At 28.3% G+C, this 16,366-nt stretch overlaps 1 protein-coding gene across 2 annotated transcripts; it reads right to left on the reverse strand.

Moving 5' to 3' along the window:
* Positions 1-122: 122 nt before the first annotated feature.
* Positions 123-16,338, reverse strand: LOC129613637 (homeobox protein 5-like). 2 transcript variants are annotated; one of them, XM_055527778.1, is made up of 11 exons: positions 15,890-16,337; positions 12,114-12,462; positions 11,003-11,192; positions 9,182-9,642; positions 8,834-8,935; positions 7,447-7,996; positions 5,851-7,391; positions 5,058-5,782; positions 2,784-3,902; positions 2,050-2,716; positions 123-1,986 (listed from the first exon to the last, which is right to left on the reverse strand). In XM_055527778.1, exons 2-11 carry the CDS (start codon positions 12,453-12,455, stop codon positions 421-423), a joined length of 7,263 nt encoding a protein of 2,420 aa, XP_055383753.1. In that variant the 5' UTR covers positions 12,456-12,462; positions 15,890-16,337; the 3' UTR covers positions 123-420. The 2 variants fall into 2 exon arrangements, with proteins under 2 accessions (XP_055383753.1, XP_055383754.1); XM_055527779.1 differs by lacking the exon at positions 8,834-8,935 and having other exon boundaries at positions 15,890-16,338.
* Between the last annotated feature and the right edge of the window lie 28 nt (positions 16,339-16,366).

The following is a 16,366-nucleotide window of genomic DNA, read 5'->3' on the forward strand; positions in this document are numbered from 1 at the left end:
AAAAACTATAAAAAAACATCAAATAAAAAAATCTGTATATCTAATTCATCCTAAGATATTTAATAAATTTATTATTAGATAAATCTTACGATTCAGAAACATTGTATATTCAAATATGTATATGTAGTTATATAATTTTTTATTTATTTGTTTATTTTAACACAATTACAATGATTAAAGAAATACATACATAATAGAATTTATTTTTGAATTTTAATTTTGTAATGAATACTTCTTTATGAAATTGTCTTTTTTATTCACATTGTAAAAGCTCAAAAGCGACAACAGCCAAATATCTTTCATTTATTCAAAAAATCCTTAATGCCGAAATGAAAATAAAAAAAAAATAAAAGCTGTTCAAAAATTTTAATGGGTACTTCTGCAAAATGTTCTATATTTGAGTTCTATAAATTCTGGTATCTACGGCACACTATTTCTTTTGGCAGAATTTGAATTATTTGTTGCCATTTCAATTGAACTCCCATTTGATTCAACTGATTCTGTATGTGAATTTGACAAACTACTACTACTATCTGGCTGAGGAAAGGATTGATATCCGCTATCTAAGTTATTGTTAATCATTGAATCTGATTCAGTAGCCATTGGAAAAATATAGGCACATGCATTGTTAGTAGCATTACTGCTACTCGTAACAATAACACTATTTCCTGTCTCTGCTGGTGTTATATTATTAGTGTTAATACTACCAGAATTTATAATATTATTTGATTTGTTATTACTAGGATAAATATCAGTAGAAATCTCTTCAGGGTTGTTTGGAGTGATTTCACTAAATTCATTAAGATTTTCATTAACTTCTAAAGTCGATTTACGATTGTGCTTTGAACGTTTTGACCGGACTTGTGAAGGATTCACGGTTTTAAAAATTTTTCCATCTTTCGTCTTTGAAATATTTATCGAGTCCTTCATCAGAACCATTGAAGAAGCTCCTTTAAAGTCTTGATCATTCTCAACTTTATCGTTATCACAACAATCTATAATATTGTTTTCTGAATCCTCATCGACATCATTACCATTGTAATGTCTGGTTTCTTCGGATTCCATATTATTTAAATTTTCATTCATTATTACATCTTTTTCATTGCAAATTAATTCACTTTCATCATTTGAATTTTGTGCGTTACTATACCCAACAGCACCAGCACAACTTTCATCAATAGACGGTGAGTTAGATCCATGGTTACTTGGCTGCCTATCATTATTGTTTTCCGATACATTTTTTTCTGGATTCCCTGTTGAAACCTGATTATTTGAGGAACATATTTGGTCAGCTTCAGCTAAATCTTCATTCATTATGTTATTGCTACTAGTACAAGGCGAACCAATATCATGTTGATTTGGTTGATATTGATTCTGCTGATGACGATGACTTGTATGAACATTCTGTTGATTTAGATTTAAAAATATTTCGTTAACAGTGTTTTGATTATCTGAGTTATTCATAACTTTAGCTTCATTGCCAACAACAGAAGAAATATTTGATTTGTAGCTAACGCTTTGTTTCGGCAAGTTTTGAGCCTCATTCCATTGAGTATGATTGTTAAAATTTACACTACCTTTATTTTGAGATTGATTATTATCGGTAACAGTTCGCCACAATCCTAAGTCGCCAACTTCACCAAAATGTCGAGTTGGTTTAGCTAAATTAATGTTGTTAGAATCTTCAATTAACAGCTTGTTTAAATAACTTTGATAATTTGCAAGAAAATTATCTTTCTCCTGATTCTGATAATTTTTCATCTTTGTGAAAATTTCTTTAGTGGATAATTTTATACGGTATAATAAAGATCGCAACGAGGCTGCTAACACTGGAGATGGTTGTTGTAGGTTAGCTATGGCATCTTCTAATGTTTGAATTGTAATTTTTACAATTTTCAATAACGTTGCATCATCTATTTGTTGTTTTTGGATTTCCTTACGAATTTTAAAAATTGTGTAATTTATTATGTGAGATTCTGGGCGTTTCTGCAATTATTTTTAGATTAATTTAAGATTAATTTAAGTCTAGAAGTAAAAATTGCTTGTTACCTTGGGAATTTCATTTGAATATCTTGGCTCAATATAATTTCGCATTAAATATTGTTGATTAGCAGCTCTTTCATTTCTTAAATCGTTCGACTTATTTTTTTGTTGAACGCCGTTATTTGACAATAGCAAACTATTATCATGAGGAAATTTATAGTCTTTTGAGTTAAGAAATAGTGATTTAGAATCGGTATTTTCGTTATTAGAAAGGTTGGGCACCGAATTTCTTTGATAAAGACAATCGGCTGATATATTTGGTTGTTGAGCATATTTTGGATGAAGTTGAGGGTTCGTTGTATTAGGAGGTGAATTTACAACTTCAACTTTATAATAATTTGGAATTCCAGCATTTGCAGCAGAAGCAACAGCAGCAGCTACGGCCAACGTTACCGCTGGAGAAGATTCTTCATTTTCCATTTCATTATCTCCATCGTTAGATTCTGTGTCATTATTAGTGCGATGTTGAAAATTACGCTGATTCAACGTTGTGAGATTCAAATTATGAAATGATTGAGTCAGCATATTTCGCAATGGATCATACGCCGGTGCACCTTTTATCTCTTCAAATAGCTGAATTAAAAACTGCGGATCAGACTGTTTTTCTTGAATTATAGCGTACGCTTGACGATATACATCTTCCTTTAGGGACTCAAAAAACTTAGAAGTAAATCTAAAAAACAAAAGCATTTTTGAAATAAGGCACAATTTTATATGTATATGCATATGTATATTCTTACTTGTCACTTTTTAGAGCATTAACTAAGAGATTCCTTTTGATTTCTTCTGAAGTTTCATCAAAACCTATCGCCCCTTCGCTCATTTCTTCATATCTATGATGTTCATTATTATGATTTAAAATATTATGATTGCTTTGACTACTATAATTATTTCCGATGGTAGTATCCCCATAAGAGCCAATATCATTCGAATTTACAATGTTGTTATCGGCTACCGACGTGTGCCTTAATCTTTTTGAGGATGTTGCACAGGCAGCTTTCATTGGAATCTTTTTCGGTTCATGTAAACCAAAATTAAAGTTCATATTACGAAAATCAGGACTTCCAAAAATGGAAGCCATATTTGCTACATTATTGTTGTTGTTATTGTTATTAATATTGTTATTGTTATTAATATTTACGTTGTTGTTATTATAATGAGAGCTAACCCCAGAATTGAAATCAAAAACATTTTCGTTCACGTTGTCTGAATGAGCAACAGATAAATTAGAGCTAGCCGAACCTCCTTGATTCACCTCCAAGTGTTGAATACCATTGATATTATTATTATTGAAAGGGGCGGATAACCCGCTTGGTTCACCTTGAGTTGGTAAATTAGTAGTAGACTCAACATTCAAACTTGAATGGGGATTTGTTGTAGTATTTCCTAACGTAGTAGATGTTGAAGTCAAATTAAGTGGTTGTGCTGGTCCGGGCGACGCAGAAGTTGTTGTTTGTTGTTGATTGTTGGAATTAAATTCATTTCGAAATGTATGAAAATATTTATTTTCATGGTTTAAAGGATTTAGATTATTTGAATTTATCACTGCCACGTTTGCGTTGCTACTGTTGGGTACATTTAGACTTAAATTGGTTGTTGATGTCAAACCTGCTGTTGCACTAACAGAAGATAATGGACGACACTCATTTTGTATATTAATATTATTTGTGGACGAAATTGGTGACAAATTATATGGTGCAGAAGAATTATTTACATGAGAAAATGAAAATGGTTGCTGTTGTTGTTGCTGCTGGATCTGTTGTTGGTGCAAATGTTGTTGATGTTGTTGTTGCATTTGATGATTTAGTTCTTCGTTACTTTTACAAGAGTTACTTGAAAGCAAATTTTGCCGAGAATAACTAAAATTAAAATACAATATAGATAATATTAAAAACCATTCAGCATTATTATATAGAAGTTAATTTAAACAAATTATGGCAAACAAAACAAAGCATAAATGTTAGTAGAATAATAAAATATTAGTCAGCATCAGGAAACAAAGCCCAACAATTATTTTTTTGTCGGAGAAGAACAACACTGTTATTCAATTCAGTTTTAAAAACATTAGCTTTTGCGTTTTCTTTTGTTGAACCGGATTTTGTTCTTTGATGGTATTGTTAATAGGGAAACATAGCATATGCTATTAAAATATACTGAACATAAAAAGGTTCTTATGAAAGACTTACCCTTATTTAAACTATATTATATCAAAATTTTATTATAATTTATAATATCCACAATTTACTTCAGAACTTATAAGGAGATATTGTATAATTATACAAGTATAGTCTTAACCAACAATACAATATCTTTTTATCAAAATTTAAGAAAGTCTTTGAAAAAAAAGATGTGCTCGGTAGTATTTATAAAGTAAAACTTATTCTATAATGAACTAACATAAAAATCCATAAAACGTTAAACAATATCAGTTTAGATGGATTTAGGCACAAAATTTAAAAATAATCATCCGTACCACGTGTAAATTACCCATCCACAAATACGATATCTGGCTCTCTGAAGTGTAATATAGAATGCACTAGACAAATATAACTGAGATTTTGTGATTTTATTCTTTCTTTGTAGACTTTTCGAATCAGTTAAATATGAAACCATTTAAAATTTTATCGAATCACTCAAAAGTTAAGTGGGATTCTTGTTTTATAACATATTACTGCCTACTTACTTTATTGCATAGTATGTAATTACTTCAATTATTTAATTGCAGAATAAATATAGATTGAACATTGTAAAAAAAATTGTTATTTTATGAAAGATTATGAGTTGACCAGTTAAAAATTTTTAAACCTATTTTAAGAAAAACCATCACCAGTCTTAAATTTGCTCTTAATTTTCTTTTATTTTCTTTTTATAATAGTGAATTATTAAAAATATTCCGAAAAAAATTTATGAAACTATTAAACATAAAATAAAAAAATTTTATAGTAATAAATATTTATAATATTCAACAATAATTTTCGTTTAAAAACAAACTTCTCTACATCAAAATAATTTACCTTCTAAAATTATCCCAATAATTATTTGCCCTTGTTCCCGGAGGAACTTGATTATTTAAGGCTGCTGTTGTTGAAGTTGGAGAATTTGCAGCATTTTGATGCAATAAATTTGAATTCGAGTTGTTAATATTTCCAGCATGTTGATGTTGTCCTATGCCACCAATATTGTTATTATGATGATGCATAAAAATTGGCCCAGCCGGATGACTATTTTGATGAGCGGGATCATTATTTAAAAAGTTCATTGGCTGTCCGTTATTAAAAGCCATATGATTAGCACTATTCCCAGATGCGGGCTGTGAAACTTGTGATGGTTGATTGCCATAGATGTTTCCTGTAGCATGCTCTTGGGAATAATTATAGCTTGACGTTAAATTTGATGTAGCTGAAGTCATAGATTGCTGTGTTGCTGTGCCGTTCTGATTCTGAATATGGTGACGACGTTGATGTTGCTGCAAGAAATTATTGCTAGCGTTATAATTGAAAGCATGACAATGACGATTTGGCGAAATTGGCGTTGACAAAGACTGTTGCTGTTGCTGTAAAGTTGAATATAAAGGTCCAGGAACTGTAACAGAAGCGTGCAATGGTTGGTCGGATTGCGCTCTATTCATGCCAATTCCATATATATTATTATTTTGAGGCAATGGAGGAACTGATTCAGATCTATTGTTACTTTGCAATGGCTGCAAATCTGATGTTGAACTCAAAATACGTTCTTGAAGCTAGTTATAGAAATTTTAATAATTGTATTTTTATAATTTAAATCAATGAAAATTCATTAGTTACTTACCATGACAACAGTGTTATTTAAGTTATTTATTTCTCTCTGTTGATGCCATAACATCTGATTACATTGACACACAGAATTTATGAGCATTTGTTGAGTTTGAATAAATTGCTGTAATAAAACTGGATCGTTTGAATTAGGCATAGCGTTCACATTGGTTGCATTCGATGTGTTTATTCCTAAATTGTTCCATGTATGACTGGAACATGCGTATTCTGCATTATTACCCGATTGTCCACAACTTAATTGCATATGTCCATATGGGTTCTGATATAACGGATACGGATTCCAACCACCATTCATATAATGTTCACATCCGACAGGTGGAGGACCATGCAAATGACCATGGTCATGTGAGTTTTTTCGCCACGCTGGATTATTTATCGACCTCATTGGGGGTGGCATACTATAACTTCTTGAACTTCCTGATTGCATGCTACCACCCTCCAAAGAGGCTGCCACTCCATTTGTATTAACATCAACTGCACCAGAATCAGCCGAATCCTTACCACGATTTAATGAATTTGGAACATTGGCATTTGAAACACTTGATGAAGCTGCACACGCTCCAACAGAATTTGTGGAACAATTCTTTTCTTGGTTTACTGAAGAGTTGCAAGATGTCGAAGTTGCATTTCTTTGCCAGTTACTAGTATAAGAATTTCTTTCTTGTTTGATTGTTTGATTATTGGATTCGTCATCTAAATCTTCATTGTCTTCATTTCCAGTCACAGTAGCTGCGTCATCATTTAAGTCCTCTTCAGATTGCAATTGTTCACAAAGACGTCGAAATTCCTTTTTCTTTTCCTCATATTCGACTTCCAAAGCACTCTGTTCTGATCTGGTGTTATTTCCTTTATGTTGTAATGTGTTGTTGAAAGCAGTTAAATTTTCACTTTCTTTATTGTTAAAATTTTTTTTTTCATTCACTTCAAAATCTCTTCTACGTTTTAATTCTTCACGAAGAGCTTTTAATCGATCTCGTTCAGAAGTCAAACTCATAGCTTGATTACGCAAATCATCAGTCATTTCATGAAGTAAACGAACACGTTCACTCATTGCAGCTTCTTCAGCTGTCTGTTCATCATTATGTTTATCATAAGCTTTTTTTACGGTATTTGTGAAATCTCTTTGCAAAGATGTTGGTACTTCTAGTGGTGCTTTGGAGGAATTTCTACTATTGTTTGACTGAATGTCTTCTCTACCAATTTCTTTTGGAGAAGGTCCCTCATTTTTTTCTTCTATTAGTCTCACTGTCTCCATCATTTCTTTTAAACGTTGTAGTTGCTTTTTCATGGTATTTATATCTGCAACTTTTTGTTTTATCATATTAGCCGTTTCTGGATCCATTTCATCATTATCAATATCGTTATCATCTTCAGTGTCAGTATGTCCATTTTGCTGTTGGATATTAATTCGATTGGATGGTTGCTTTTTCTTGGACCCAACTAATTCAATTGGTACAACTCGTTGATACTCAATAGGTACTATTCTGTTTGGTATAGAAGGTGCAGCAGCTGTTGCTCCACCTCCGTTTACACTCGCTATTAAAAAAATTAAAAATTATGAAAGAAAAAAAAAACTTAAAAAAATATTTACCAGAATTATTACTTTCTGTTTGATGATTTTCAACACCTTGTTGTTGTTGCGTTATTGTCTTTTCAGCAGTTGTATTTATATTTTGTAATTCATCTACTAAATTTCTCATTTCTGCTCGATGAGATTTTAGTTCGTTTAACTTTCTTTGCAATAATTCTTGTTCAGCTAATAAATCTGGGCTATCTTCACCCAACGAAGCACTTAGTTCATTTTGATTTTGTATAAAAGATTGTAAATTTTTCATACGATTAACTAAAGCTGCCATATCATTATGAACTTGTTCAACGGATTCATAATCTGGTGGAGCTTCACTACCATTTGCTTCACCATTAAAACGTATTGGTGTTTGATTACGAAGCTCTTCCATGTCAGATAAATGCTGTTTAGCTGCTTGCTGAAGACGCAATAGCTGCTGTTGTTGATCTTTTATGTTTTGAATGTTCCGATTTGAACTTTCAAGTCTCTGTTGTAATTCTTCGTAATTTGGAGTTGATGGCTCAGCACCACTTAAAGTGTGAATACTCGATACAGAATGAGCGCGATCGCTTGACTGTAAAGAATAAAATTATATGTAAATATAGGAGAAAAAAATATTGAAAACAGCAAAAATATCCAAATTTGAATTTTTCTGACACAGCAAGATTAAAATATTATTAACTAACATTAAGCCAATTCTCAAAATAAAAACACAATATTGCAAAAATGCCGCAAATTTTTATAAAGCAAGTGTTTTTCCAAATGTTCAAATTATATTTTCTGTATTTTGAAATATTAATAGATTTTTTTTAGTTTGATCATTGACAACATATTATTTTTTCTTTTTAAATTTGAAAAAAAAATATTCTGTTATTATTATTAAATTTCATTTCACAAAAAGAAATACTTTAATGAAAAAGTTCATAAAAAAATTTTTTAGTTTCACAAAAAGCATAATAATCAAAATACGATTTTGTTAGAAGTTAAACATAACACGGCTAAAATTTGTTATAAGTTAGACATATTTTGCTTTTTAATTTTGAGATTAAATTTTATACTTAAGTAACTATAGTCGTATTTTCAGAAATTCACTTGTATTTTAGAAATTTTAAATTTACTTTAATAATTGACAAATATAGGTTTTGATTGGTCATATCAAAAAAATTTTATGGTCATCTAAAATAAAATGAATATTAATGAAAATTTAGTTTTTAAAATGCAGCAACAAAACTAAAAAAGCACATTATACATATAAAATTAGTAATTTACCATTACATTTTCTGATAATATGTTAAATTGTATTAGATATTTTTTTCATATTAATATAAAAAGTAAAATAAACAAAAGCACACATAAAATTATATTAAATAAAAACAAAATACAAATTATAGGCTAAAAATAAACTTATCACCTCACTTTGTGCGACATCTTCTAAACTTGTAGAGTTTACAAAAATTTCATCACTTTTACTTTCTCCTGTTTCATTAACCATATTGTATTGATTTTTTGAACCCTTTATAATGATTTATATTTAGAAAAAGAAAATTAAACAAAATAAAATTGCAAAAAAGAATAAATTGCAAATGAAATTTAAAATACCTAATTCACCAACAAAAAACAAAAAAAAAAAAAAAATAAAATTTTAACATGAAAGTGAATAATAATTCCTTCATACCCGTCTCTGACACCAAAATTTATTTACTCTTTCAAATTCTAACTATTTATAATAATACTTGATATGCAACAAATTAATACTCACTTTTTGATTGCTTAACTTTGAAGTAACTGAAAGAAAATATTGAATAAAATTAAGACGTTCCTCCCAAGTTAAATCACCATTTATATCAATAGGCAAATTATTAATTAAATTATTGCTTTCGTTTGCGCTTGTAACTTGTTGCGAATCACATAAAATATTTTGATAAGTAGTACTTGAAGATACGCGACTAGTATTATTTATACCAGATATATTATAATTGTCTTCAGCTAGAGATGATGTTGAAATTGGTAATGCTATTGCGCCTACTGGATTTCCAGGAGTTGTTGGTATTACAACGCCGACAGCTGCTGAAGATGATGTTGAAGATGTATTTGAGATATTTAAATTTTGTTCACCGTATAAATTATTTTGCTGCTGTAAATGTTTTTTATTAACACTGCGTCTTGGTATTGGTCTCACTGGATAGCAAAAACGTTGATTTTCTTGAAAGTTGATATTCTCTAAAAGAAAAAAAATACAAAAAATTAGGCGAAAAATATATATACATATACTAATTTTCTTATTTGAAAATTAAAACAAAAATTTTTTTTTTCATTTTATAGTGTGTTCTGAAAATTCTATACCCTAGATAAGTTTTACAACTCGCTAAAGTTGTCCTAAACAACTTGATAAGGTTTACAAAGCGCTTTTTCTGACCAATTAAATTCAGACGCTAGAATATATACCATCAAAATATTCACCTGCGTCGTAATTTAATTATTCCGCTCCGGAAATTAATTTATTTTTATAATAAAATATTTTCTTTAACATTAATAAGGATGACTAATATTCCCAGTTTGATCTTTTTTACGAATAAAGTCACAATAATTTTCTGTACTTTCTCCTACTTAATTGGATTACCACATCATCTCAGTAAATCAAAATAAAATTTCGAGTTTATAGTCAAAAAAAATATTTTTAATTAAATTCAGAAGCGTTTTTAAAAATAATCAATGCATTTAAATATAAATATTATCGATCTAAAAATAAACTTAATAAAATATCAAACCAAATTCTGATTTTACTCGCAAATAAATAAAAGAAATATGTAGACTTATATGAATTTTCTCGTTTACGCAAATGAATATTATGAATAAAGAAAGGCATTTTTATTCAAAGGAAAACTATTCTCTCTGGAAATTAATAAATATTTAAATTAAAATTACATTTATAAAAACAAAAATTTTATTCCAAACTACATACATATATGAATTAATATAGTTCTAAACTTATTAAAATTATTAATAAACATTTTTGATTCAAACACCTGAAGTATCTACACATGATATTAAATTTATTTGCTAAACTTAAATATTTTTTTCTCACGAGAACATTCTTCTTAATGAGTGACTATGGATGGACATCAATGACGATCATTTTAGCGTCATTTTAGCGCGACAAAAGAGCATGAATTTTAAAATTCTAAAAATAATATTATAAGTAAGACGTTTTAGACAGAAAAAATGCAACAACAAAATCTTTTACACCTCATGTTTTTAAATTGAATATTTAATTACATATTGAATTAAATTAGAAAATTTATATTACATATTTTTAAACTACTGAATTCATAAATGCATCTAACCCATTTTATTTCTCGTGTTATATCAAAATATTGAAAAAAATTAATAAAATGTGGTAAAATAAATTCATAACTAATTTCATACTAAAATTCCTTATATTTCTATTAATTTATTTTTATCCAAAAAATTTAAAGTCACACATTTTATCGTAGTGAAAATAACAAATACTTTGTTCCTTATTACACTTTACATAAATTTTGGACTAAATTTTTTTTGTAGATTCTTAAATTAATTTTACCTATATCGTAGCACGACGAATCCAAATGTTGTGATTGTTGTGATTGCTGCTGCTGTTGCAATTGTTGCTGTTGTTGTCCACTTGTATCAATTGGATCACCGATTCCAACAATTTGACTATAACCACCACTATGATTATTATTTTGTTGCTTATCTTGATCCAAATTTGTGGAATTTATAAGTAAATAATCCTTAATGATCACCACAAATAAAGACAATATAAAAATAATAAAATTTAATACAAAATCTTTTATAGCCTTAATTTTTGCAATTTTTTTTTCAGTAATTAGGGTTCTAATAGAGAAAAAAAAACGTAATAGGAAAAGATCCGTTCGTTCGGTTTCAGTCAAAATACTTTCGAAATTCGTTCAAAACTAAGAGAAAAGAGAATTTTTAAAACATTTGGTCATCCATTCCGAAAAAAAAAATTTAAATTAAAAAATTAAAAAAAAAATTAAAAAAAAATTTTTTTTTCTTTAAAAAAATGAGAAAATTAAATATTTTTAACTGAGAGATTTTTTAAATAATTTATTTTTAGAATTCAGTAAAATACAAAATTTTGCGCAATTGATGTTGTAGCATGGCTATGCATAAAATTATTAATACTCAAAAAGACAGGGACGAGTTCTTTTAATTTACAAGTTTTTACATAAAAATTTATTAGATTTAGAAAGAAATAGAAAAAAATTAATATTGAAGACCATCATTTTTTGAACTGGCAAAACTATAATTGCCTCTCCCATATTGTTTCAATACTACTTATAGATCATTCTTTCGTTATACAATATTGCTATAAAAAGAAGGTCGAACAACGATAAAACTTGAAATTGATAAGTATTAGAATTTAAAATTCAATGTGTTTTAGTTAACAATTCATTTAAGTTTTTAGCTAACAATTCATTTAAAAAATTGTAAGTGAGTATGTATACATAAAAACATACTTTTAAATAATTTTTCATGGAGGTTTAAGTATGTTACGCATTTAATAACCTACGAATCTTAATAATTTACAAAACATACCCAATTAAAGTTATTTGGAATTGAAATTATAGCTGAAACAACTTAAAAATACCGCTCTGTATCTATTTCTACATATTTAAGCTAATGCTTACATTCAAATCATTCAATTCTCTTCTAGTTGGTGCTACAATTTCCGTATTTTTTCTAGATGTCCCTGACCGATATGATGCACTAGATTTTGATTTATTGGATGGTGCGGTTGATTTTGATGGCAATAATGGTTTTTGTTGTTGCAGTTGTTGTTGTTGTTGTGGCTGAGGTAGTGTTTGTTGTGATGTTGGTGATGACAATACCGATGATTGTGAATATATTCCAAGATCTCTTGCCAGGCCATTTGAACCATTATTTTGCATCATAATTGGTGCAAATTTTGGAACAGTACCAGTTTGCTTTTTAGGAATGTTAGGATTTTTATTACTATTTATCGGCGCCATTATTTTTCTGAAAAGTTAAAAATTTGACGATTATATTTTATTTAATTTATATTTTTTTATTTATTTATATTTGTAATACTAGTACTTTTTATATGTAATGTTTAGATTTATTAAATATCTTTACTTTATTTATGTAATTTTTTGTTGAAACAATGAATTTTATGCAATACATACCATGCATAAACATATATACATAATAACTACATGGGAATATATTTAGGAGATTTGGAGGTTAGGGATTTCATTATAATTTTATTAACATTTCGTAAAGCTACTACCACATGTTTCTCTAAACATGCATAAAATAAACTGCTTGAACCGTTATTACGTAGCTAAATTTTACCTTTCCTCTTGATCTTCTACTTTATTATTTTTCGTTTATACAAACTACGGTACCTATTTTACCAATAAGAAGTACCTATCATAAAACATTTGTTAAACCTCACCCTACTAGAGCGTTACATAATTTGTGAACTATTAATCAAAGCTACAATTAAAATATGTACGTATAAAAAATAAAAAAATACATATGTAAATAAAATTACTTCTCCTTATGTTTTCATAAATTTATTATTGAAATTTTAATAAAAGGATACCTACTTACATACCCAGTCAGACAGCTATTCAAAAAGTCTATCAAAAAGAATTTACAATTCATATAATAGCAAAAATAAAATTATTGGAAGTAAGTAAGTAATTAACTAGAACAACCAAACTTAAAAGATATTTTCAAAAAACTTTAATTTTTTATAACTATTGCACCCAAGCTTAAAATTTACTACTTTACTCAAAAATCAATGAAATCAAAAATAACTTGTAAGAAATTACAAAATCTCCTCGTACAACATTTTTAAATTATGTTGTTTATTGTGTGAGTATTGTTGCTAGGACAAATTCAATTTTGCAATTTTCACCGATTTGTTTTTTTCATTAAGACCTGCTTCCTCTGCAAGAGACTTTTTATTGTCACTATAATTTTAAATAATTTATGGCGAAATCATACAATAAACTATTCTTAGTTTTGAAAAGTTGGATTTTAAATAAAATAAAATATAGGACGAACATAGGTAAAAGTACGTAGGTACCTGACCATCTTTTTTAAGACAAATGATATAGATAAATGAGGTTGTATATTTTTATAAAATTGGAGAGGTATGTGGACAAAGGGGTGAACTAACATTTTGACGAAAATCGGGATGCTCGGATAGAACATCATTAAATTTCATATTGTATTTTCAACTGTGATTATTCTACTAGCTAGAAACTTAATAGAAGACGAGATTGACAGTGCACATAGGAGTTAAGTAGCAAAAAAATTTATATTTTTACAATTTGTTAACGAAACAAGTAAAAACGTTTCAGTCGGTATAAACCGATTGAATTATACCCTGCACCTTTCGTTGTTGTATAGAAATTACTCAAACCTGTGAAACCATTCTATAGAAACTTCACGGATATGTCTGACCTATAACTGGACACACAACTTCCAAGTTTCATGAATCTGACTTTATTTTTCCAAATATTTAAACTTTTGGACTTGTATGGGAGCTACTCGTAGCTGTAGAGCAATTCAACCAAAACTTCAGAAATATATCTGACCTATAACTCGACACACAACTGCCAAGTTTCATGAATCTGACTCTATTATTTTTCCAAATATTTAAAGTAAGCTTTTGGAGTTGTATGGCAAGTACCCGAACCTGTCAAGCAATTCCTCTAAAAGTTCAGAAATATATTTGACCTATAATTGGACACATGACTGCCAAGTTTCATGAATCTGACTTTATTATTTTTCCGAATATAAAAAAATTGCTGTTGGAGTTGTATGGCAGCCACCCGAACCGGTGCAGCTATCCCATTATAATTTTTAGAGCATGTGTAGAATATAATTGGACACATGTATACAAAATTTTATATTTATAGCATTATTAGTTTTTGAAATATTTAAAATAAACTCTATGAGTTGTATGACAGCTACCCGAACCCCTTGTCCGAATTAGTCCAATAACAATAGGGCTCGTCCTTGGCACAAAAGAAAAAACTTGTGAAAGTTTGGTGTCGATTGCATTATTCGTTTTTGAGTTATCGTGCGATCGGACGGACGGACGGACGGACGGACGGACAGACGGACATGTCTAAATCGACGCAGAATTTTACGCTGAGCAAGAATATATATATATGTCCATACCGCAGATGACTCCTTCAAGTAGTTACAAACTCCATACCAAAGTTAATATACCCTTCACGAAGTGCAGGGTATAAAAAAGTGTCAGGATGCAAATATAAGTTAACCCCTTTGTCCACTCACCGCTTCCATTTCTAAATCGTAGTAATAGATAAGTAACTGCCTTTTTATTTGCCTAATTTTGTTTAATAACTTATTAAAGGATTCTTAAATGTATAACATTGTGAAAATTCAAGTAAGTAAGTAGGTATAATACAGATTTTCCCCCTATAGTAACATGTTCCTATAGATAATTTACATAATTATATACATATAATGCTGTTTTTATTAAAATATTTTAAGGGACAGAATCTAAATTAAATAAGTCTACCGCAGCAACATAAGTAATTTGAATAGTTAAGTGAATAAGAAGATAATTGCGTAGAAACTAGATATTTTCAGAATATTGGATGACTTACTTAGCTTACCTAAACTTCCTAAATTTTGATTCTTTCTGATAATATTGTAGAATATTTGCATCCAAAATTTTTCAAATTTGATACTGATTGTAGATATCACAATGCACTGTTATAAACTTTTAATAAATTTAAATTTATAGAAATTTCAACTTAAAAATAATATAAAATAGATCGGTAATTAAAATTGGTAACACATTAACATAAAACTTTACACTAATTGGAAAAAATCATTCTGTAAAATTACTTTAAGTACATTTGTAGGAAAAACAATTATGTAGGTAGGTACCTAGCTTGCAAGATACATTATATATCTGCTTAGATATATGTATATGTTGTATGTTGCAAGTAGGTCCTACCTCACTACTCAAATTTATTGATTTGCTCAATATTAATATTGTAAACCTATAAATTTTTCATTTTGAAAATTTAAATTTTCTGACAAAAATTTAATATCGTCCTTTAATTTTCTTTTCTTTTTGCACAAAAACAAAAGAAACTTGTTATTTGCATTAAATAAATCCGGTCATACATTATTTCTTAAATAATTACATATATACATACATATGTACATACAATAGTATTTTATGTATGATACATACACATTGTTTAAACGGGTGTGTAGGCTTCATGCAAATTTGAACATAGTGACTTATTTATTATATTGAATAAAGAAAAATGTAAATTATAAACTAGGCCAATCTGTTTTCCACTTGTTTATTGATATAGAATAAAAAATTATAGTAAAATTATAGAAAATCAAACTTAGAAATTAAATTATTTTGCATACTTACACATAAAATTTTCCAAATAATTATAAAACTTTAATTAATATTTATTTTAAATATTAAATTTTTCATTTTCATCCTTTTATATTTTACTATGTTAATTCTTTAAATGTATGTATTTATATTTTACTAATTTTAAAAAGTAAATTAAATTTTTTTTTTAAAACAATCTTTAAATTTGTAAAATGATGGTTTACAGACTTGTTTTTCAATGAGGAATTTACACATTATCCTCCGAATAAAAAACTTTCGTAAAATTTAGTCATGTTTAAGAACTTTTTGAAATATCAATAAATTTAATGTCATTTAATCGATATAAAATCTTTTGTGAACTTTATTGATGTAAAAAATTAATTAATTACATATGTTGAAAAAAAAAATAAAACATTAAAAATTCAATTTATTAGTAAAAGGACGATCACGACAGACACTACGACAAAAATTTGTTATTCAAATTAATAAATTGACCGTCTGTCAGTGCTC

The sequence above is a fragment of the Condylostylus longicornis genome, unplaced genomic scaffold (assembly GCF_029603195.1).
Source record: "Condylostylus longicornis isolate FDR11 unplaced genomic scaffold, ASM2960319v2 ptg000085l, whole genome shotgun sequence".
NCBI classification, from domain to species: domain Eukaryota; kingdom Metazoa; phylum Arthropoda; class Insecta; order Diptera; family Dolichopodidae; genus Condylostylus; species Condylostylus longicornis.

What these genes read in the sequence shown, in the direction of transcription:
- LOC129613637 (XM_055527778.1), bottom strand. Translation starts at nt 12,455, where the DNA reads ATGGCGCCGATAAATAGTAATAAAAATCCTAACATTCCTAAAAAGCAA. An exon ending in AACAGAAAGTAATAATTCTG is followed by an intron (nt 7,392 to 7,446) that starts GTAAATATTTTT and finishes TTTTTTTAATAG; the next exon opens with CGAGTGTAAACGGAGGTGGA. An exon ending in AATGCTCTAAAAAGTGACAA is followed by an intron (nt 2,717 to 2,783) that starts GTAAGAATATAC and finishes TTTGTTTTTTAG; the next exon opens with ATTTACTTCTAAGTTTTTTG.